The following is a 22,543-nucleotide window of genomic DNA, read 5'->3' as shown; positions in this document are numbered from 1 at the left end:
GCCACTGTTACCAATGGGGTAAACTCCATCAAATTCTATGGGGTTGATCCTATTAACTGTGAAGGTGTGAGGTGCCATTGGCTCAGTGTTTAAACGCCAGCAACGGCACTCGAGTTATCATCCTTTGCAGACTAGTTTCAGCCCGAATGCAGGTGGTGATAAAAGAGGTATATTATAATAAGAGAAGGTCTGACGCTTATATAACAAATGTAATATAATATGTTAGTGTTGAGGCTAGGGACCTACTGTACCTAATAAAGGTTTCCCTTGGTGTCGTACATTGACTCTTATGTTTGGCCAAAAATTACCTTATTACTCTTAAATTAAAGTTACATTGTAGAGTTTATTATAATTGTGCTGATTATTGGGTGGAAATTTACTAAAGGTGCCCATACACTAGTAAGATTTATCTTCAGATCTGGCTGGTTGGTACAAAAACATGGTTATGGATGAGTGACAGTTTGTCAGTTTTCCAGCATTTCCAAGCAAATGGTCAACTGTCAGTTGCTCTCATCCATAACCATGTTTTTGTTCCAACCGGCCAGATCTGAAGATAAATCTGCGTGTGTATGGCCACCTTAAGATGGGAGTTCTATTTCACATGGGGTGTTGCTATGGGCAGGCGAGATCAGTAAGATCACTCAGCACACAGCGATGCGTCATCTGTCAGTGAGACCCATGACCCTAACTGATTAATATTCAAGTTGACAGGGGAGAGGAGTGGCATCTGCTCTGTGTAACAGCCTGCAGGCTGTATGGTAGGGTGACTGCGCTGTCCCGTAGGAAGCTGCAAACTGGCACCTTGTGGATTCCTATTGGACAATGCAGTCACACACCTATCTTGTTGACATTTCATTAATTAATCTGATTTGTTCGATCACATGATCTGACTACAATCTGCATCATCTGCAGGTCGTTATAATGTATGGCTAGCTTAAGGTGAAGGGAATGTACACTTGATGCATGGCACATTGGGGGCAGTGTGGTTTGATACAAAAAAATTACAGTCACAGTAACATCAAAAGTGTTTGGGTGTAGTCAGGACTCAAACCTCTCAGTGCTCCTCGTTCATACTATGCCACATTGTTATGCCCCCTGTTCACATTATGACACACTGGAGTGCCCCCACTTCACACTATGCCATATTGTAGTGCTCCCAATTCATTCTATGCCACATTGTTATGCCCCCTGATAGCATAATGACACATTGGAGTGCCCCCACTTCACACTATGCCACATTGTAGTGCCACCACACAAGGCAGCCTTAGCCCACATAAATGCCTGGAAAGTAATTATGGGCCTGATTCAGAGTTGTGAGCACGCAAATGGACAAAACCAAGTTGCACTGCTGATAGGGCTGATATTTCGATTTTGGTAAGGTGTGTTCAAACTGAAAACTAAATTGTATTGTAAAAATAAAGCTGGTTCACATTTGTGGGCTATGTGCAAAAGCAACCAGTATTTACCCTGTACAGAAAAAATATAACCACTCAAATGAAAAACTAACTGCACATTTTTAATCAGCACCAACTGCGATGCGGCATGGTTTTGCCCATGGCTTTTTTGCTTTGCATGGAACTCTTTATCACGTCTTATCTCACCTTATTTGCTGATGGCGATGGTTTAAGTGTTCCATGCTATTTGGTGAATCAGTCTAATTTTATTTTTTGATTTCTAGGTTTGGTGGAAATCCAATCACCCAAACAATCCACCATCTCTGCACAGTGTCCCCCTGCCACGTATTACCCAGCGCTCTGCAACGGTCTTCTCGATTGCTCCACACACTGGACAGAAGAGGACATACCGTGGACGCACATCTTGCCATCACACCAGACGAGGACCATTCAAATGATTTCAAACTGGACGACGAATTGCCTGATGGCTTCAAAGAGCAAATGGGGTAATACGGTCTTTACTTTCTTGGCCATCTGTATATTGTCTGCTGTGATTTCCTAATTTGGGGGTAGGTGGTTTCTGGAAGATCTTTTTTTTTTTTTAGGATTGAGGGCTTTTTGGCACTTACATTCCAAAGATCACTTCAATTTTTAAGGACTTTAAATACACCTGTATTGCACCACAATACTATATACTGTATGGGCTGTTTAGACTCCCTTTGTTGGGCTTACTTATACCCCTTTTCCACTAGCAAAAATAAAATGGAATTTTGTGCGGGGACGCGCATGGACCTGGGTTTTTTGCTAGTGGAAACACATCTTGGTAAGATGCTTCCGGGTCCAGGGGCAGTGGAAACGGGTAACCTGGGTCGATGCAAACCGGGTCCTGCTCACTGCAATGCAATAGCCGGCGCTGGAAGATGCTCTCTTCTCCCAGCGCTGGCTCAGGACCTGCCTCCAGTGACGTCAACCGCCCGGTGGGGGACACTAGTGGAAAAGGTTTTACAAACGGGTCGCACCCGGGTTGGAGCCGGGTACAAAATCCCGGGTGCAACCCAGCTTGTGTAGAGGAAAAGGGGTATTACACAGCACTTCCCACCCACATTGAAAGATCACCCAGCCAAGGCCCCTACCGTTTTGAAGACAGGTGTAATTGGTTGACAATCGTTATCTCTCCTGTTGGAATGTGGCCTCTCTTAAGAACTCACTTATCCATGACAGCCCCTCCCACATGCACAAAGAGCCCATTACGGGGAACGTGTGCAGGGGATGCTCCATTCCCAATGTGTCAAGAACTGCCATCAGTCTTCATCACGCTGGCCCACACATGTCACCAGCCACTGAATGATGCCTGTTTACTTTCCTCAGTCACTGTGTCCAGCCTCGGAGCCTCCATAACTTTCCCAACATAGGTAGAAAGGAATGTCCACTCACCTGCTACTCATCAACACATATTCATCGCAATCGGCTGGATGGATGGGAAAGATACACCTGCATTATAAGAATAGGTTGCACTATAATAGAAGTAATACACTGGGTTTGATTCTGTGTACGCGCGATGTGTCTGTAAACAATATCGGACATATCACGTAGCAGCTTGGCCCCTATGGCCCCTATGCAGGTTACTCCACTCCTCTGCGTGCTCTCATGGTAATTACCTGATGACGCGGGTGCGGGGGGGCAGGCATCTGACGTCAGCCGATGTCAGCTGCCCGCCCGCTTCCCGTACAGGCACTCGCAGATGTAAGACACCAAAGAGGTGTCTTACATTTGCGAACGCTTGAAAAATCATTTGATCGTACGCGACCATCGATTGATTTTGTGCCCGCACACAAGGCTGCGAATGGATGAGTATGCAATTCATCCAATCGTATGCCTGCGGATAATAGCGCAGTGCGAGGGGGGGGGGGGGGGGGTGGGGGAGCGGGTGGCTGTGCATGCGGCGGGCGGCGACTGGTGGACTTGCAAGCCTGCGAAATTCGCAGACTTGCGAGTCAACCTGAATAAGGGGCTATGTGTATTGGTGACCTTCTATCCGCCTATATACTGGCTGCAGGGACTACCGACACTGACATCACAGCCAATCACCACATTCCCAGTGTAGCACTGACATGAAGCAATCAGAATCAGAATCACTTTATTGGCCATGTATACTCTCGTATACTAGGATTTTTTTGTGGATACCGTGCAGCTTCAAGCATATTACAAGAGGGATAACAGGACATACATACAAATGTCAATTCACATGTTATGCTCGCCTGCATAAGAGGAGGGTCCCAGTTAAAATATTCAAAAAGGACAGACTTTAATTACACTTGTGCCGGAGTATCAGTCTCAATGTCTGTGTCCACAGTACACAATACTTCAACAATGGGGCTCAATTACAATCTGCAGTGAACCTTAACCTACTAGCTTTTATTGGTATCTACGTCCAAATAATGAGCAATCCAAACTCACACTGGATTACTTATCTACGGATACTATCCGACTACAACAATAATGGTTTCTTTTTACAGTCCTTAATGGTCAATAACAGGCCAGTGTTTAAGTGACTAGGGGCCAGATGCACTAAAGGCCCCCATACACTTTGCGATTTTGGGCCGATTCCACGCGATTTCGGCACTTGGGCCATAAATCGCGAGAAATCGGCCCAAAATCGTATGTGTGTGACATTAGATCTGACCCGATGCGCGGTCCCGTGCGCATCGGTGACAGTAGGGACGGGCGGCGGTGATATGTGTGTGCACCGCAGCGGCTATTACAACTTCATTGAAATAACATTGTGAAATGACTGTCCGGCTTCCGCTGGGAGGGAGGCCGCTGATTGGCTGAGAGTGCTCTATCTCAGCCAATCAAAAACCGGATTGTCATTTGACATGTTATTTCAACGTTGTAATAGCTGCTGCTCGCTCGCCCGCTGCGGCGTACACACGTCACCGGCACCCGCCCGCTGCTGCCTACCCGCTGCAGAGCACAGACAAATCACCGCCGCCCGCCCCACTGTCACTGGCACCATCCCCCCGCTGCTGCCGCCCGCCCCCATTACCACCGCCTGATCCTCACCGCCTGGCAGCTCCCCGGTTTTTTTTTTACATGTGTTAAATCGCATGCACATCATGTGCCAAATTGTATGTGACCCGCCCGGGGAGCTGCTGGGCGGCTCGCAGGAGAATTGGGTCCGACTCCTATTTTAAGGAGGAAATTGGGGGGGGGGTTAATGTTAAGGTGCCCAAACCTTATATTACATGATTTCAACCCACTTCTTATGGAGGAACATGGGGCATTTAATATATTAATTAAAAAAATATTGACACATGGGGTGGTGGTGGTGGTGGGGGGGGGGGGGGGGGGTTGTACATGATTGGGGTGGGAAGTAAAAATACAATGGCAGCCTAGGTTTTTTAAATAAAATGTTATACATAAAAAACATTTTCATTTATGAGAGGCAGAAAGAAATCATCAGATAAGTGGTGTCCCTTTTTCACTAAAGCGATATATATATATATATATATATATATATATATATACTGTAATAGATATACCACTCATAGGTGTGTGGTCGCACTCTGTTATAGTCATGCCTACCCCCCCCCCCCCTTCATGGATGGAACAGATCGTTCCAGAGGAGCATCCAACGTAATATAATTTAATCTGGATTGAGCCAGTTAGGAGTCTTCTCTCATCTGTGAGTTGTCTAGCAATGTAAGAGGCCCCTCCTTATTGGCTGCACATCTGTAAGTTATTATACCTGTACGAACTGATTGTTTCATTTTGTTTAATGTTGATACAGAGTTCTGCAAAGTGGAGTTTCAATCGCAGCATTGCAGCCTCCGCCAGAGAGGGGCAGTGTTGTTACCCTGCCTCCTCGCAGTACCCAGAACTTAGAGTGGTGGAAGAGGATTGCTGAATATTATGTGGAGGAACCACAAATGGAACTTGTAGGAGAAAAGGTAACAAAGGGGGTAATTCAGACCGGCATATATTCCCTGTCTAGCGAGCAGGTAAATACTCTGAGGAACGCGCGCCCACCCCACCAGCCGAATCCCCAAACTACGATGCGAGTGGATGTGTACGAATTTAATGGTTTCTTACCATTGAATGTTTTCTCGTCTGTTCGTAAAGACAAGTAACCCTATACTTACTTTCTCATGGACGATTCCCGATGAATTCAGGGTGGTGGGCACGCCCATGAAACATTGGGCGGACCCCATTGGCTGCCCCTTTGCCTGTCACTGCGATTTTTGTAATACTCTCCGAAGGTGTTCGCTCCGAGTTCAATGTTTTTTTCTTTTACAACCTGGAAACACTCTGCAAACATATAATACTATATAAACAGCTAAAATGAGCATTTTACAATCAAATAGCCTTATAATAGGCTTACTACTACTCACCTCTAAGAGGTGAAGTACTGCCATTGACCACTCGAGACCATTTGAGGGACAAAATTACTCCTTTGTGTGCTTAAACACGGCACAACAGAAATTAAAAGCAATATTTGCAGGGACATTCATGTTTCAAACTTGCTGAATATCGGGAGCGGGAGCTGTGGAGACAGAGATTGGAGGTTGGTGCAGATAGGGACTGGAGGGTGGGGTTGGAGAATTTGTGGGCCGAAAACTGTCACAGCTCAAAGTGAAAGTAAAAACAGTCACAGCTCAAAGTGAAAGTACATTGCAGAAGCCGTCATTGTGATTATTTTTTATATAAAACTGGGTGAACATAATACACAGACATTTTTGGACAGTATAAATCAGTAACAGTCATTTAATGAACTACAGAATAGCATACAGACTGCTGTGCACATGAGTTCCCATTGACATCGCTGCTATATTTCTTACTTTCTATATAGCACATATACATTTTGTTAAGGCCCAGACTTAACGACCTACGCATCTTAGTGATACTATGGTGCCCCTTAGATGAGCAGAGGCAGAGTACAGTAATGGCTTGTTCACGTAACTAGGAACCGCAGCTGCGGCTACATCTGTACATCTGGTGCAGGGGCTTGATTACTGGAGCAATGATCATCATCTTCATCATCTCAATTCCCACCATGGCCCTAATGGTTTGGAGTTTGTATATTATCCCTGTGCTTGCATTGGTTTCTTCTCTTATTCCAATAATAACTAGTTCTGTAGATAGACACACTGGGCAGCTGCTCAGGGCTCTGCAATTGTAGGGGCCTTCCTGTAGGGGACGGTTGGTGGTCACACAGTCAGAGTGGTGAGGAGCATCCTGCACCTGCTTCCTAACCGGCAAACAGGCACTGCATGGTTGTTAGCATGCTGATTGGTGGATATCTGGAGCTATTCATTAATTAGAGTGCTGAGCTGGGGAGAGAGGCTGCAGCCTGTCCTTTCTCACTGACTGCCCGGTTCCCTGCAACGCGGGAGCGGAGGAGGAGGCGGGACCCGGGACCCTACATCAGACATGGGCCTGGCTAAAAAGTATCAGACATTATTACATAGAAACTTTGTCAGTCTTCTACAATATTTTTCTCTTGTTATTTCACAGGCATATCTAAACTCAGGAACCTTAAAGATGTTCTGGGCCCCAGCCCCCCCGAAATTCTCTGCTCCTCTGTCACTTATGCAGAAAACCCTCTTCCCAAAGTACGAGGTAATACCAATTATTACAAGTCTTATTATTACTGCCTTTCCAAGTGTTCTAATGTGTGCGATTACACTGACTAGAACATAATGGGCGGGACACAGAGACAGGGGCAGATGTACAAAGACTTGGAGAGTGATATATCCCACCAACCAATCAGTTCCTGTCATTTGTTAAACACAGAGAAGCGAAGATGTTGCCCATAGCAACCAATTATATTGTACCTATGATTTGTTTAGAACCTTCTATAGCATTGCGCATGTCAAGTAGTGGCCTGCAAGGAGTGTAGTGCATATGGCTTCACTTGCGTAGATTAATTTGGCTGACTTCCCCGCATTTCTTTTTTTCTGGGAGTTAGAGGGGAATTAGCTGTGGAGACAGTGGTGTAACTACTGAGGGTGCAAGGGGTGCGGCTGTTATGGGGCCCTGGCTGATCTGGGGGCCCGCAGCTCCCCCTGCACCTAGTCACTCTATGCCCAGAAGTCTTGCAGCTCCGCTCACTCCCAGCCGCCACCAATATCATAACCCTCCTCTCGCACTGGGCATGCCGCCGATATGACGCAAATGGGTGTCGCTGCACTCAGCCACGCCTCCTCCATTCTATGCTCAGCCCTCCTCCTGCAGCCCCACCCCTTTTTTGGCCGTGGTCACGCGTCTGGCACGTCAGATCCTGCTTCAAGGGCTTCAGAAGGTGGGAGGTATGCAGATTAGTAAAGAGGCACAGTAGGGATGACCATTGGTGCAGTCTCCATCGATGGTTGCCATCGATGGTGGTTCTACAACCAGCCATCGATAGTCAGAAACTATGTGATGGATAACCATCGATCGTTTTAGCTATCGATGGTTATCCATCACCTTTGACTGAATGGCCGGAGGACCAATCAAATTGTGGGGGTGGGGCTTACAGGTGTCGGGGGGGGGGGTGGAGCTATGCTCCGTGTCCCAGCACCTTGAAGAAAAAAAAAGAAACATCCTTTCTACAATGCCATCGATGTAGGGAAACCCACTGGTTCTCCCCTATCGATGGCAAGAGTATTTGACACCGGCCATAAATCATCGATGACACCATTGACTCTCTAGTGGTTAGCCAATTATATGTGAGCTGCTGGTCATACCCATGAGTATAGGTCACTACCACTTCATACCCATGATTTGGTGTATGTGGCCACATCTGTAGTATGGAGGTGGAGGCATGTGCACCTTACAGTCATCAGCATGGTCCCAGCTTTACAATAACAAGCTCCTTCCATTCTCCCCACTAGGGAACCTAGTACTAATGCTTATAGCCTTGCCCGGTATTCAAAAAATCATGGTGGTAACAAATGACTTATACAAGAAATAGGCTAAGCCATCCAAAGCTGGTAGCATCATACCAATCAGGCTAGGCCGCTTAGCTTTACTCACTAGTGGAATTTGGGACAAAAATAAATTTGCCCCCATCCTAGGTCACACCAGCCCCCATATTAATAGAATGGGGCTATTCCCACATTCCTGGGTACTGGGTATTCTGTGTTATTTGAGTACATAGATGTTATTGTTAGATGCTTTAGATGTATCGCTGCTCTGATTTGTGTCTTTTCCTATTGGTGTGACTGTGTATCAGGATGGTTCCAATGTGTCTTTCAGAGCTGTATAGATGAGACGTATGATGCAGAGACATTATCATCTATGGAGGTTGACAGTCCGTCATCAGATGATGAGCACGTCGACCCAGAAGACATAGCAATGCGGGTATGTATAAATATATAAATGGGTGAACCCCTCCATCCTATTTAATACAAGGCTAACGCTGCTCCTCACCTGTATGAACGGAATACAAGTGTTGTGCGTGTCAGCAGCCTCTAGGTGGCGCCCAAAGGGGCAATTCAAGCGTTTCACCATTTGGAAGCACGCAGCCGACAGCGTCGACATTGCTAAATCATTTCGACGCGCTGGTAACTCATTTTAGATGTATTGGCATATGAGGGAACAATTAAAGAAACGTGATGAGTCATTCAAATGTTATAAAACAAAGTTTACTCAATCACAACTCTTGCAGGGGCACAGATTATGTGGGTGTGTATTATTAGGTCGACAGTGTCTATGTCGACAGTCAATATGTTAACCACTATTGGTCGACAGGCAATAGGTCCACACATGGAAAAGGACCTTGACAAAAGGTTGACACAAGCAAAAGGCCAACATGGAAATGTTGAACACAGGAAATGGTCGACAGGCGTTTTTCATGCTTTTCTGGTGTCTGTCAACATCTGTGTACCGTGTCCTATTGGTATGATTCAAGCACGGGGCCTTGTTCCGCTCGGCACACTATTATATTTCCCCTCTATGCCCACTTAAATTGTCATGTAAGGACACATACCTCCCAACTGTCCCGATTTTCGCGGGACTATCCCGTTTTTTTGGCTTCCCACCCGGAAGTGGTGGTGGGGGGGGGGGGGAGTTGGAGGGACATGCGCACAGCATCTATTCAAGTCAGGCAGCTTGCAGAGCTCTGGCCATACACCCAAGGGTGCAAAATGGGGGTATGGCCTTATGGAAGCATCATCCACACGAAGCCATGTCCCCTTTCGAATAGACCATGCCCCCTTACAAGGAGCATGACACTTTGCGGCGCCCAGAGTCACACTTTACATACCTTCAAAGTTGGGAGGGTTGAGAAAATGTTGGGTTTAAAAAAATCATGAAAAACTCACGTCAACCTTTTGTCAAGGTTGATCTAGAGTGACACTATTGACCTTTTCCATGTGTAAAGTGGTCTATTGACTGCTGTCCTAGACCTTTCGACAGATTGTTTCAGAAGTTCAGTGTGCTGATCCATTTATGTTAATGAGGACAGAAGTTCATACTTGCTGTGGAAAGATTGTGGGCCATAGATGAGGTGGACTGGTTCCTAGCAGTAGTGCCTGCGGTGCCGCCTCCCTGAAAGCTTCCTGCTGACCTACATCCCACTTAGTGTGGTACCCCCTAGACAATATTGCATTTTCCCAATTTTATTGGAGCCGCAGCTCTACTTATCCTGTTGACCTCCATCTGTCTTGGCTCCTGTGAATCCCCATGTTTTTTTTGTTGCACTCCCTTGCTGGGTGTCCTTTGCTGCAATGTGTGCATGCGTGTCTGAATCTGCATTCCTCGCCTCTGGTGCACTGTGTGCTGTTGTATGCGAAGCACTTTCCTCCCAGTCTTCCCTGTGAGCTAGGCCTCCCCACCCCACTCCCTTGCCCACTGGGTTGTTCTTCTTCTTTGGGCTGCGTTACATCCAGCCATATTTCCACATCGTTATTTCCACATCCTTTGCCCCTAACGTTAGCACTGTGGGGCTGATGGAGGTAGCTGGCGCGTGGTTCGTGGTGGGTTGCCATTGGTGTATATGCCCCCTGGTTGGCAGGAAAAGGGTACTGCGGCACGTGCTGGGTAAAGTGCATTGGCCCCTGGTGTGTGTAGGATGTTATGGCAGGAATTGGATATGGTGTGTACCTTTGCGCAAATCGAGATGGTGCATGCTGGGGCCAGCCACTTGCAGCGCTGTGACTGTGAGCTTCTTGGGGTGCATGCGTTTGTGTTGCTGGTGTGGGCTGCATATATTGGTTATGCCCGGATGCCATGTGCCCAGGTTGTGCCTGCGGAGCCGGCCTTGGCCATTCGTGTGTGGCAGTGTTTGGCAAGTGCCCTACTGCAGGTGCGTGCTGAGGTATGTGGGCAGGTTGGAGTGGATGACCATAAGCGGCATATTGGCTGGGTGCTGCGGGGGCTGCTTGCACTGGGGCGCTATGCATGGGCCCCGCCATGGTGCTGTGCTCTGGCTGGGTGGTCTGATTGGGTGTGGGCTGCCTGAACTGGGCAGAATCTGGCTGCAGTGACCTCTGCTGTGCGTTAGGTGGTGGGGTGCCTAACTGAGGGTAATTGCTGGGGGCAACAGATGTCTGCAGCGACCCTTGCTGCACTTGGTTAATGAAGCTACTTGGCAGGGGTTCTCTGCTGGGGGGACGAGCGGGCTCTGTAGTAAAGGGAAAGTGCTGGCTCCTTCCCCCACCCCCTCCCTTCTGGCCTGATGCTGCGTGCACGCCCTGGCTGAGGTATTGAAATTGTATGGGGGGCAGCTGGGTGCCATTTTGGGGGGCCTGCGTGGTGGGGATACTAGCGGGTGTGGGCTCCCATTAAGGGGAAGAGGTTGGGGGATTGTGTGCTGCGGGCAGGTGGCGCTGACCCGTCGCTGGGGTTGAGCGCCGAGAACTGGATTTGGCTGGGCGGCGCTGACCCGCACAAGGGTTCCGGTGCCGGCGGGTGGATGTGGGCGGGTGACGCTGCCCCATCGCGGGGGTGAAGCGCCTGGTATTGGGGTTGGCTAGGCGGCGCTGACCTTGAGAGAGGCAGCGCTGGCGAGAGCTGTGCGTGCCCGGGCGGCGTGAGTGCCTAGCGCCGTGTATTGGCGGCGGTGTCCGGGATGCGGCTGTGAGGAGGTAAGCGGGAGCCGGGGACCGACGGGCGCGTTGGATGCGGAGAAGACGCTTTCCTGGATGCTGCTGCTGGGCGTCGGAAAGAGGGGGGGCGGGCTGCGCTCTGGCCCTGGGTGGCTGATTACCGGATCCTGGGTTAGGGTCCCGATCATCGCTGGCTCACCCCGCTGTAGTAAGCTGTCCTCCTCCTGTCGCTGGATGTGTCCTTCCTCCCTCCCTCACTCAGCCGGCCTCCTCCATTGCTGGTTCTGGTCCTCTGGTCACCGATCTCCGACCTCCTGCAGGTGCCTTCTTTATTCCTTTCTGCTGCTGTACTGGTCCCCGGTACCGCGCTGGGGTTTCCTTGGATCTCTTTGGACAGTCCATGGCTTTCTTTTCTCTTCTCTGGTATTCTGCTCCTAATGACCCTCCCCCTATACCTGGCCTTCCTTAAGTATGGTGATACGCCCTGGGGAGGGGTCACTTTACCTATTTCTTCTCCTGCCCTCCCCCCTTGTTACCTTCCCACTTTCCCTACTGTTCCCCACTGCATATGGGATTACAATTGGTAATGGAGCCCATTCTTATAGTTTATTGTCTCTCGCGTCTAGTCGACGCTCGCTCTCTTTTGTCACATATACAGGATCTCCATAGAAAATGTAAGCTTGTGTTCTGAGTTAAGGCCTGAAGATGGCACTGTTCCCACAGTTGCCAGGAGAGAGCTGGAACCTGTAATTGATGTTACTCTTTTTGGATACTGTAAAATGTTACTTTTGTTATGACAACCAAAACTGAGCCTAAATATCATTTATAAAGTGCAAAATGGCTGTGGTGTTGGCCCGGGACTAGGGTTGACACCTGCATACCAGGCGAGAACCCAGAAGATTTATTTTTTTCTCATTACGACTTATAGGGAAAAATTTACTAAAGTGAATACGCCTAAAACAGTCATATGCAAATACGACTGCCTATAATTATTTTTGCCATTTACTATGTCGAAAATACGTCAATTTGTATTCGCATTTATGGCACATTTGTATTTATATCTACAAAAATGTATGCATACACCATCGACAGAATACGAGTATGAATCACCATTCAGTAGAATGGTGATTCCTAATTTACTAACCAGCCGTATGCAATATACAGCCGGTAATTGCAGCGAAAATACGTATTTGCCTTTAGCCTACACGGATCAGTCAGATCCATGCAGCTTTCAGTGTAAAAAAAAAAATAGATAAAATAAATAAATACTGCGTTTTTCAGCACCAGGTTCAAGGGCCGGTCTTGGTTCCCAAAATACGGTGGGGGGATGAAATGAGTAGGGGTCCCTCGTATTTTGAGAACCAGCACCGAGCCCAAACAGCCAGCAGGGTAATGCCACAGTCAGGGGAGAGTTTTATACACGCGCCCCGGCCAAAGCATTCACCCCCTGACTGGGCAGCCTGGGCAGGTAAATTCTGGAGGGGGGGAGGGACCCATTCATTGGGGCTCGGGGGTCCTGACTTCCAGGTTAATTGGCTTCTAACTAAAATTAACTTAAAATGACTGTGTCTGCGTGTATATGTGGTAGGGAATATAGATTGTAAGCTCCACTGGGCCACTGACTGATGTGACTGTTCAACTATTCTCTGTACAGCGCTGCGGAATATGTGTGTGCTATATAAATAACTGGTAATAAAATAATATATAATAATAGTATGGGGAGCAAAGTGAGCCCAGGAGGGTATACGTTTGCTCTAATTGTGACACCCAAAGACTTAAGCAAACCCGCTATGTGAATCTGCCCTAAATTAATTAGAACCATATATGAGGCTAAAACGGGAACATTTTATTCTCACGTTTCCTCTTCCGCAGGACATAAGTGCACTTCTAATTGTCTTCATTGAGAAGAGAGTTGGCGTGTGCTATCCGTGTGCTTGGTGGACCATGTAAACACCTTGTGTTGTCCACTGTGCATTCATTATGGTTCCGTACCAGTCATGTGTACATCTTTCTGCCCATAGGACAGAGTTCTATCTCGGAGACAGAAGTCATTGCCAGACATCCGTGTTTCTCCTCCATCTGTTGGATCACTTAAGGTAAATCAAATGAAAAATAATATGTTTCTAACTGCTATGATAGGGCATTGCCAAGCACCATGATAAAGGTTGGATAGGCCACTCCAGCCTTCCAGGGCACCCCCTGTGCTCTCAGAAGGGAAAAGCCTCTTCTGATTGGGATTACGATTTAGGCTGACAGTTATTATGTGAGCATCCAGTAGTAGGTCTGACACTATTGGTTGTCATGGTCAACAGTTCAACATGGACTAACACTGGCTTACTGACACATTATGTGTAACTGTAGCAGCTTACTGACACATTGTGTGTAACTGTAGCAGCTTACTGACACATTGGCCCTTATTCAGATCTGATCGCAGTACAAATTTGTTCTCAAAATGGACAATACCATGTGCACTGTAGGTGGGGCAGATACAAATGTGGAGTTAAATTTGGGTGGGGTCTGTTGAAACTAAAATCTAAATAGCAGTGTAAAAATAATGCAGCCAGTATTTACCCTGCACAGAAACAAAATAACTCACACAAATCTAACTCTCTCTGCACATGTTACATCTGCCCCACCTGCAGTGCACATGGTTTTGCCCATTTTGAGAACAAATTTGTACTGCGATCAGATCTGAATAAGGGCCATTGTGTGTTTCTATAGCAGCCTACCCTGTATAGCACTGATTTACTGACACATTGGGCCTAATTCAGTAAGGGTTGTAGTTTTCAAATTACTTGCAATACTACAACCCTGACAGTAGCATGCGGGGGAGCAATCTCATCACTCTCATCATGTGTGAGCTATTCACTATACAGCGAAGCACTCGCATGGCAAGGGTCAGGGCTGCCACTAGTAATGTTGGGGCCCGGGACTGACCTTCAGCCCGGGCACCCAGCAGCACCCCCCCTTATGCGCACCGGCACCCCCCCTCTCGGGCGCCAGCACCCCCCTCCCCCTACCCCCCCCCCCCCAATTACTATTACTTACCAGCGGTGGCGCAACATCTCCCAGCCTCAAGCAGCGGCAGCACAGCATCTTCTCCATCTTTCATGTCGGGACTCGGAGCGCACACTGCACAGTGCAGCCTGCAGAGCACCGAGCCCCTCTGTATCCTAGGCTCGGCGCTCTGCAGGCTGCACTGTGTATTGAGCGTGCCTGGCCGCCGGGTGGGGGATGCATTATGCGGTTGTGGGGGTGGTGTTGCCGTGTCACTGTGGGCAGCTGCCCGGGCCCCTCCAGAGGCCGGGGCCCGGGACAGCTGTACCCCTGGCACCCCCCTGTTGGCGGCCCTGGTAAGGGTGGTCCCCTGGCCGTGCAGCCGTTCCATGTATATGTGCTGGACACGCCTGTGTTGTCTGGACCGTGTCCCGGCAGCGCTGTATCAATGCAAAGCTATCACACAGGTATCCTAAGGTGAGCCTGGGGGGGGGCAGAGACCTCCCATAGACAGAAGGAAGGTAGAGTACCGGTTACAGTTATCCACAATGACTGTATTTAGGCTAACGTACTGTATGTAAAGCTAATATATTTTCTATAAAAACAAGTATATTTCCTGTGTAATATAATGCCCCTTACACCAATGAAAGCCTACTTACACACCTCATAATATGCAACATAATAAGCAAATATTGTGAAGTACGATTTTTTATTAATCATTTCGTTTCCCCCCTTGCCAGAAATCGCTGTCAAACTCTGCACCAGATTTATCTGTCCACAGGGAACCGTCGTGTCATCTTTCATCTGACTTTCAAACAAGTATGAAAGAGCTGGAGATGTGGAGGCAGCGGAATTCCAAGTCAGCAAAACCGCTCGCAGTTCCTCTTGAAGTGCACGTTGATGCGGCTGAAGTCAAAATCCCTGACACTCTGTCAGAAAACTCGGCGAGGACGGCCTTGCTTACTGAGGAAGGCAAACAGCTCTTACCTTCAGCGTCTGGAGCCGGCCCAACAAAATCCTTGAATAATGTTACTCCTTATAAGAAAAATGCTAAGAAGAAAAAACAACTCTTAGGGCCACTGAAGTTGCAGATGGTTCTGCAGGAGCTAAACCAACCGCCTGAGGCTATTACAAGGTGAGTTATTATTATTCTGTGCTTTTATAGGGATGCATGTTTTATTTCTGAGATAACCTATTCCAACACAGCAAAGTCTATATTATCCCACTTGAAGTAAATGAGATAAGCTACCTGCCCACAGCCCAAGGTTATAATGTACTAACTTGAGCAGTTGCATCACCCGTTCCATGCCACTTCACTGTTAATAGACTTGGTCTGACAGGTGAGGTGCCCATACATGCAGCAATGGGGATGGGCAATTGTTCAGTGCACCATATGTGGCCAAATGACTATGTGTGGGCCCGAAATAGCTTTTAATCTAGATCCCAGCCATATACCTCCCAACATGAGCCATTCCAGGAGGGACAAGATGCTCTGTGTATGGTCTTCTGTGCCAGTGGCAGCTGCAGCAGAGCCCGAAATTTAGATAGGGGGCCCCCACCAACTGCCATCCCAAACACCACAGTCCAGGACTCACTGGCAGATGTAGCTCCCCTATTTGTGGACAGTGGTGCAGTCTCACCTCTGCAACTGCCACTGGCAAGGAAGTCCAGGAGCAGAGCATTTTGTCCCTCTTGGAATGGGTCATGTTTGAAGGTATGCAGCCAGCACGTCTTAATGGTGAGCAGGGGTCATAGTTGACTTCACAATGGGTGTTGCCACCTATCAGGAGGGCGTAGCCATGGTAACATGAGGGTGTATATTAGATTGTCAATGTGACTATTCAATTTAATCCGATGATGTATATTAGATTTAGGGCGATATACAATTACCTGCGATCACTTATAGCAGGTAATTTGCTAGCCAGCTAGCTGTTCATGACAGTTTCTGCCATGTACTTTCACTTTGAGCTGTGACAGTTTTAGCCCACAAACTCTCCACAATACACCTAGGGGCAGATGTATCATAGCAGCGCTTATCGCGCCGCTATGATACTTCCTGCTTCGCCTCAATAGCGAGGCGAAGCAGGAAGGGACATCGACAAGATGTATTAACATCTTGTCTGCCGAAGCGGGGGAGCGTTAACTCCCCCCTTCGGCGATGTCCCTTTCTGGAGATAGCGCATCAGTTAATACTGATGCGCTATCTCCTGTCCCCCGGCCGGCCGCACTGGGCATGCGCGGGATCTCGCTGTTCACGCGAGATCCCCAGCGCAGCCCACAGCAGACAGCAGGGACAGCGCTGTCCCTGCTGTTTAGATAGGGCTTCGCCAGCCTGATGCTGGCGAAGCCAAAGCAGGCTTCGTGCGGAACGGTCAGCGATGCTGACCGTTCATACATTCGGCCTGCTATCATTTTGATAGCAGCGCCGATATGGACAGGGGCGCATCTCACCTGCTTCATACATGGGGGAGAAGCGGTATCAGTGCACATAACGTGCGCTAATACCCCTTCTCCCCCATACCGACCGTTCATACATCTGCCCCAGTGGGGCAGATGTATGAACGGTCGTTATGGGGGAGAAGGGGTATTAGCGCACGTTATGTGCACTGATACCGCTTCTCCCCCATGTATGAAGCGGCCGGGATGCGGTAATGGACAGGGGCGCTATGCGCCCCTGTCCATATCGGCGCTGCTATCAAAATGATAGCAGGCCGAATGTATGAACGGTCAGCATCGCTGACCGTTCCGCACGAAGCCGGGTTTGGCTTCGCCAGCATCAGGCTGGCGAAGCCCTATCTAAACAGCAGGGACAGCGCTGTCCCTGCTGTCAGCTGTGGATCTCGCGTGAATAGCGAGATCCCGCGCATGCCCAGTGCTGCCGGCCGGGGGACAGGAGATAGCGCATCAGTATTAACTGATGCGCTATCTTCAGAAAGGGACATCGCCGAAGGGGGGAGTTAACGCTCCCCCGCTTCGGCAGACAAGATGTTAATACATCTTGTCGATGTCCCTTCCTGCTTCGCCTCGCTATTGAGGCGAAGCAGGAAGTATCATAGCGGCGCGATAAGCGCTGCTATGATACATCTGCCCCAATGTTCCCTATCTGCTCCTACCTCGATTCCCTGTCTTTGCGGCTCCCTCTCTCCATATCCACCAAGTTTGAAACCGACCAGCGTCCCTGCAAAAATAGCTTTTGCTTTCTGTTAGTTTAGCACACAAAGGAGAAATTTGGTCCGTCAATCGGCCTCTAGTGGTCAGTGGCGGTACTTCACATCATAGACATTGTAGCTCTCATTAAATACAGCAATTTCATTCCTTTACAGATCCAGATCACTGGACAGAACAGCCGCCCGCGTGAGGTACACTCAGCACTTGCGGAGTCCGAGCCTCCCACGTCAGCTAGATTTTTCCGACTTCTTGAATACACACGGTGGTGTCCGGGCTGGTGGGAATGTTCGGGAGTGGGTGAGAGACATATGGAATAAATGGTTTGATGAGGTTTTCCCACCCAGTCGGGCGTCCGTGGAGGATGAAGAGCAGCATTTTCATATAAACGACGCCATTCATGCTGAGCCAGATACAAAGGAGGAAATATCCTGGGCAGTAGGCTTGGATTCCATACCCCCTGTTCTGGTAGAGGATCCAACAGCATCGGTGCAAGATGTGGAAAGAGAGATCACATATCTGTCCACTCTGATTGATGAACAAGACATACCTTCTGCCTTCCATTTCTGCAGGAGAGGTGCCCTCAACAGAAAGCTTGGCAATATCACACTCGCTCTCCAAGATTTAGAAACGGTGAGAGGACAAAGTAGGGTGTAAACCGTATACTATAAATCAATAAGGATGTGGGGCGCATTGTCTCTGACTTCAGCACAGTCTCTGGTACCTTACCTTCATTTCTGACCGTATAAAGAACTGACAATCAAGGTTCTCTGCTGGACCAGTGCTCAGTGGGTGTGGCTAGTGCAGTGTGGGTGTGGTCAGTGCTATTTAGAAACGTGCATCCCCATCGCATCCCTCCCTACACTATCAGTCTCAATTTCTTCCTTAATAGACAAAGATCAGACCTTTTACACCGTTAAAGCAGAGTTGTTGCCTATAGCAACCAGAGTCTAGCTGTTATTTATCTAGTAAATTAAATCGTCAAGTGTCAAATCGTATGTGATTTACTAACGATTCCGATCCAATGAGGGGTCGTTTGCGCATTGGATCCGGAGGTTGTCACTGCTGCAATAAGGATATATTGTATCTCGGGGTGGTGAATGGGATTGCATGATGCAAAATGACCACATACGATATATCACATGCAATCTAAGTGCCAGGAAGCCCTTGGCCTAGTGTATGGGGGCGATAAGTGGGATGACACTGTTCAGACGTTGCAGAATTGCTTAGAGGTTTTTAACCCTTTGCAGTCCAAATTTTTTTTTTTTGCAACATCGTTTTGAACTATGTTAACGGTCTTATTAACATGATCTCACCACTGGATCTGCTACTAGCGCTAGGGCTGTTGAGCCTGACTTGATGTTGGACCTGAAAGGAATAATAGATGATCAGGCTTTGATCCATGGTTTCTGTATGCACTGTAACTATCTGCATGTGCACTGTAACAGTATGTCGGTCCTCATCAGCGCACAACGCATGTTTGCTAATAACATATATGTCCTGCTGTGTGACCTAATGTCTTCTTTTCTGCAGGTCATCAAACTTGAGCCCCAGCTGCTGGATGCTTACTGGCACCGACATCTCATTTACCTTCTGCAAGGGAAGACAGGGGAGGCTTTGGATAACTTAAATGTTATTATTAAATATAATAAAACACATACAGGTAAGAGGGCTCCAACATCTGTGTTATTTCTCTTAAGGGAAGAAGCCCTTGGTCATACAATATGAGTCAGATATGTGATTGACACATAATCCACTTTTAACATGGAGTTTCCTACTTTGAGTACTTGAGTCATTTCTATGCATAATCTTGGCATCTGAGGCACTCCTTTACCCCACATGATTGGCTGAGCCATTCAATTACCCCATGTGATTGGCAGACCCATTCCTTTACCCCAATTGATTAGCTGAGCCACTCCTTTACCCCAATTGATTAGCTGAGCCACTCCTTTACCCCATGTGATTGGCTGTGCCACTTCTTTACCCCATGTAATTGGCTGAGCGTCTCCTTTATTACACGTGATTGGCTGAGAAGCCTTACACCGGCCCAGAACTTAACCCTATATGAACTTCACCTTACAAATCCAATTAGTAATACATGAACTGTAAACAAAATATATTTTTCAACTTACCACAATGATCTGTGGATTTCAGAAGACACATCCTTAATATTTTTTTAGTATGCTTGTCAATTCACCATATATAAAAAAAACAGGCAAAAACAAATGCTAGCATGAATATGTCACCAAAAAAGACAAAATACATTTAAATATGCACCCATCCAGGAATATCGCACTGGATGTACTAATTAAGAAGACAGCACAAGTGTTGTGTAAAACATTGTGTGTCTGATTCTAAAACTCTGTTGATGTAGCCCCACGAAACCTGTATGCTTCCCAGAATCAGGCCCCTGTGCTTGTAACACCTGTTTCCTAGTTTTCTGCATTTTCATGACTATGTGCATATGAGGAATTGTGAACATATGTGGCGTGCGGTGGGGTGAGGCACACAGGGGTGTAGGGAGGGTGGAGCCTCCTGCTCCCCCACCCGCTCCCTGCTCAGCCCGGCTGAGCTCAGTTGCCGCCCTGTCCACCGCTATTAAGGCTCCCACTGGACCGCTAGCCAATATGCGCTTGCGGTCCAGCAGCCAATCAGAAGCAGCATTGATGGCTGCTGGACCGCAATCACCTATTGACTAGCGGTCCAGCGGGAGACTTAATTGAAAATAGCTGCGGACAGGGGCAGCTCAGCCGGGTAGAGCAGGGAGTGGGAGGGGGTGAGGGGGAGCAAATTAAGTCCTCCTTAGCAACAAGCTAATTAAGTCCACCTTGGCAATGAGAAAATTAAATCCCCCTTGGCAATTAGAAAATTTAGTTCCCCTTGGCAATGAGCAATTTTAGTCCCCCTTGGCAATGAGCAATTTTAGTCCCCCTTGGCAATAAGCATGAAGCCCCTTGGCATCGAGCATGAAGTTCCTAGCAATGTGCATGTAGGTAAGTGGCACTTATGTGTCAGATGTGTAATGGGCATTACGGTTTGTTATATAGGAAGTAATGGGCATCATGTGTGACCTTATGTGTAATTGGCATTACGGCATGTGGCTTTATGTGCAATGGGTATTACAAAGTAGAGATGAGCGCGTCCGGACACCCTCGAACACCCCCTATCCGAACGCGTTCACAAGCCTGTTCGGGTTTTCCCGCCCAGACTCGGAGCGTGCCTTTCCGGCACCTGCAAGTTCCCGCTGTCGGATCTCGCGACAACGTCACCACAACATCACTATATGTATATAAGGGCGCCATGTTCACTCCAGTCTAGGAGATTGAACAGTGTGCACGTCTGGCTGTCTTCCCTGGCACCCGCCTGCTTGCTCACTCTCCAGCCCCGCTATGCAACCTGCGTGGTGTAGTAGTTGCCTGGTGCACATCCCTATTACAAAGTTTGCTAAAATGTGCAATGGGCATTATGGTGTGCGGTATAATGTTAGGCCATGCCCCCTTTTTGCTGCGCAAGAGCCCCGCCTACTACATATCGGGGAGGGTGCGAAACATGCCCTTGCTCCGGGCACCGTGGCACCTAGCTATACCACTGGAGGTACAGCCTTTCCTAACATACTAACGTATACGCCGGAGTTTATAAAGTATGTCAAAAATACAAGGAATATATTTTATATTATATTTTTATTATTCTAATAATTTTTATAGTCAAAACTCTGGAGTAAAAAGTCAATGGCAGGTGAGGCAGTGCCTCACCTGGCTACCTTTTCTGCACATCTCTTATCAAAACTCAGTGAATCTCCAGCAGTATATCCTGCTGCACATATCTATAATGCCGGCATGTATCCATAGGCTCATATATTGTGTGCAAATCTGGCTCTGGTACTTGCCAGGGACTCCTCAGCCATTTACATCACTGCACGTCCAATAAACTCATCCATTCTGTAATCCACAGAGCACTACAATAACTGTAATGGAATTACTGTTTGTAAGGTGGATGTGTCGACAGGGCCGTAACTAGGGTAGCGTGACACTCCCTCCTCTTTGATCTCGCCAGTTCCACGCCAGCTCGCCCTCCCCTTCCATACCTAAACATCCTCAGTTCCATACCGCATTATTTAAATCCCAGATTTAAAAATACTGTCATGCCCAGGACTCAAACCCATCTTCTCTCACATTGCAGTCAGACACCTTATACAAAGGCAAGTTGCCAATTGTAACTGTTCACCTATTTTAAAAATGGGGAGGGGAGAAAGCTCATTGTGGCCAAGGGCACACACATGTGTAGTCGTTATATATTTATTTTGTCAGAATGTGTACAGATTAGCAAATGAACTGCGTTCTATACATTACAGATGCCTACCTGTCCAAGGCAGAGATATATAAGCAGAAGAAAGACTACACTATGTCCATTGTGAATTACACACAAGCTCTTAAATGTCGACCCACTGATGATGACATTTATTTCCACCGAGCGCAGATGTATGAGGCGCAGGATGAGTTTATAATAGCCATGGACGACTATGCAAAGGTATCAAAAGCTATAGACTAAAATACTGTTTCCATGTTACTTTATTAACATTAGCAATTATGAACATGATGCATTTAAAGTGAAACTACTAACAGTACTGCACTATGCTGGTCAGTGTAGAAAGGGAGCCCCTATTGGGGGAAGGTGTGGTCCTCCTCTCCAATGCTCTACTCTGGGCCTCTCTAATGAAAAATATCAAGATTTCTGAAAACGTCCTAGTATAATGGGAACACTGTCCTAATAAACATGTCTCCATTATATTAATATAGTGTTCATAATATATAACAATTGTTCAATGTATTTTTTTTTTATTGGCTATTACGTCCCGAAAGCCCATGTTCTACATTTAAAAAAAATAATATTTTCTATCTCATTGTAGCCAATGGAAATGGTATAATCTAGGCGGAAAGTGTAATGAGATCGCTCCTGTCT

The 22,543-nt window shown here is 47.6% G+C and overlaps 1 protein-coding gene across 1 annotated transcript in view; it reads left to right on the top strand.

Annotated features, from left to right (window-relative positions):
• Positions 1–22,543, top strand: part of TTC6 (tetratricopeptide repeat domain 6) — a 94,505-nt gene that overhangs the window by 19,306 nt on the left and 52,656 nt on the right. The window contains exons 6-14 of the mRNA XM_083167256.1: positions 1,679–1,900; positions 5,185–5,344; positions 6,909–7,013; positions 8,631–8,735; positions 13,444–13,518; positions 15,160–15,554; positions 17,743–18,217; positions 19,118–19,247; positions 21,936–22,111. Coding sequence (XP_083023382.1) covers positions 1,679–1,900; positions 5,185–5,344; positions 6,909–7,013; positions 8,631–8,735; positions 13,444–13,518; positions 15,160–15,554; positions 17,743–18,217; positions 19,118–19,247; positions 21,936–22,111 — 1,843 coding nt within the window. The remainder of the gene's footprint in view (positions 1–1,678; positions 1,901–5,184; positions 5,345–6,908; positions 7,014–8,630; positions 8,736–13,443; positions 13,519–15,159; positions 15,555–17,742; positions 18,218–19,117; positions 19,248–21,935; positions 22,112–22,543) is intronic.

This window comes from Crinia signifera, chromosome 12 (genome assembly GCF_055691185.1).
Source record: "Crinia signifera chromosome 12, ASM5569118v1, whole genome shotgun sequence".
In the NCBI taxonomy this organism is placed as follows: Eukaryota; Metazoa; Chordata; class Amphibia; order Anura; family Myobatrachidae; genus Crinia; species Crinia signifera.
Note: the sequence above shows the minus strand (reverse complement) of the source record. Positions and strands in the feature narration are given on the sequence as shown.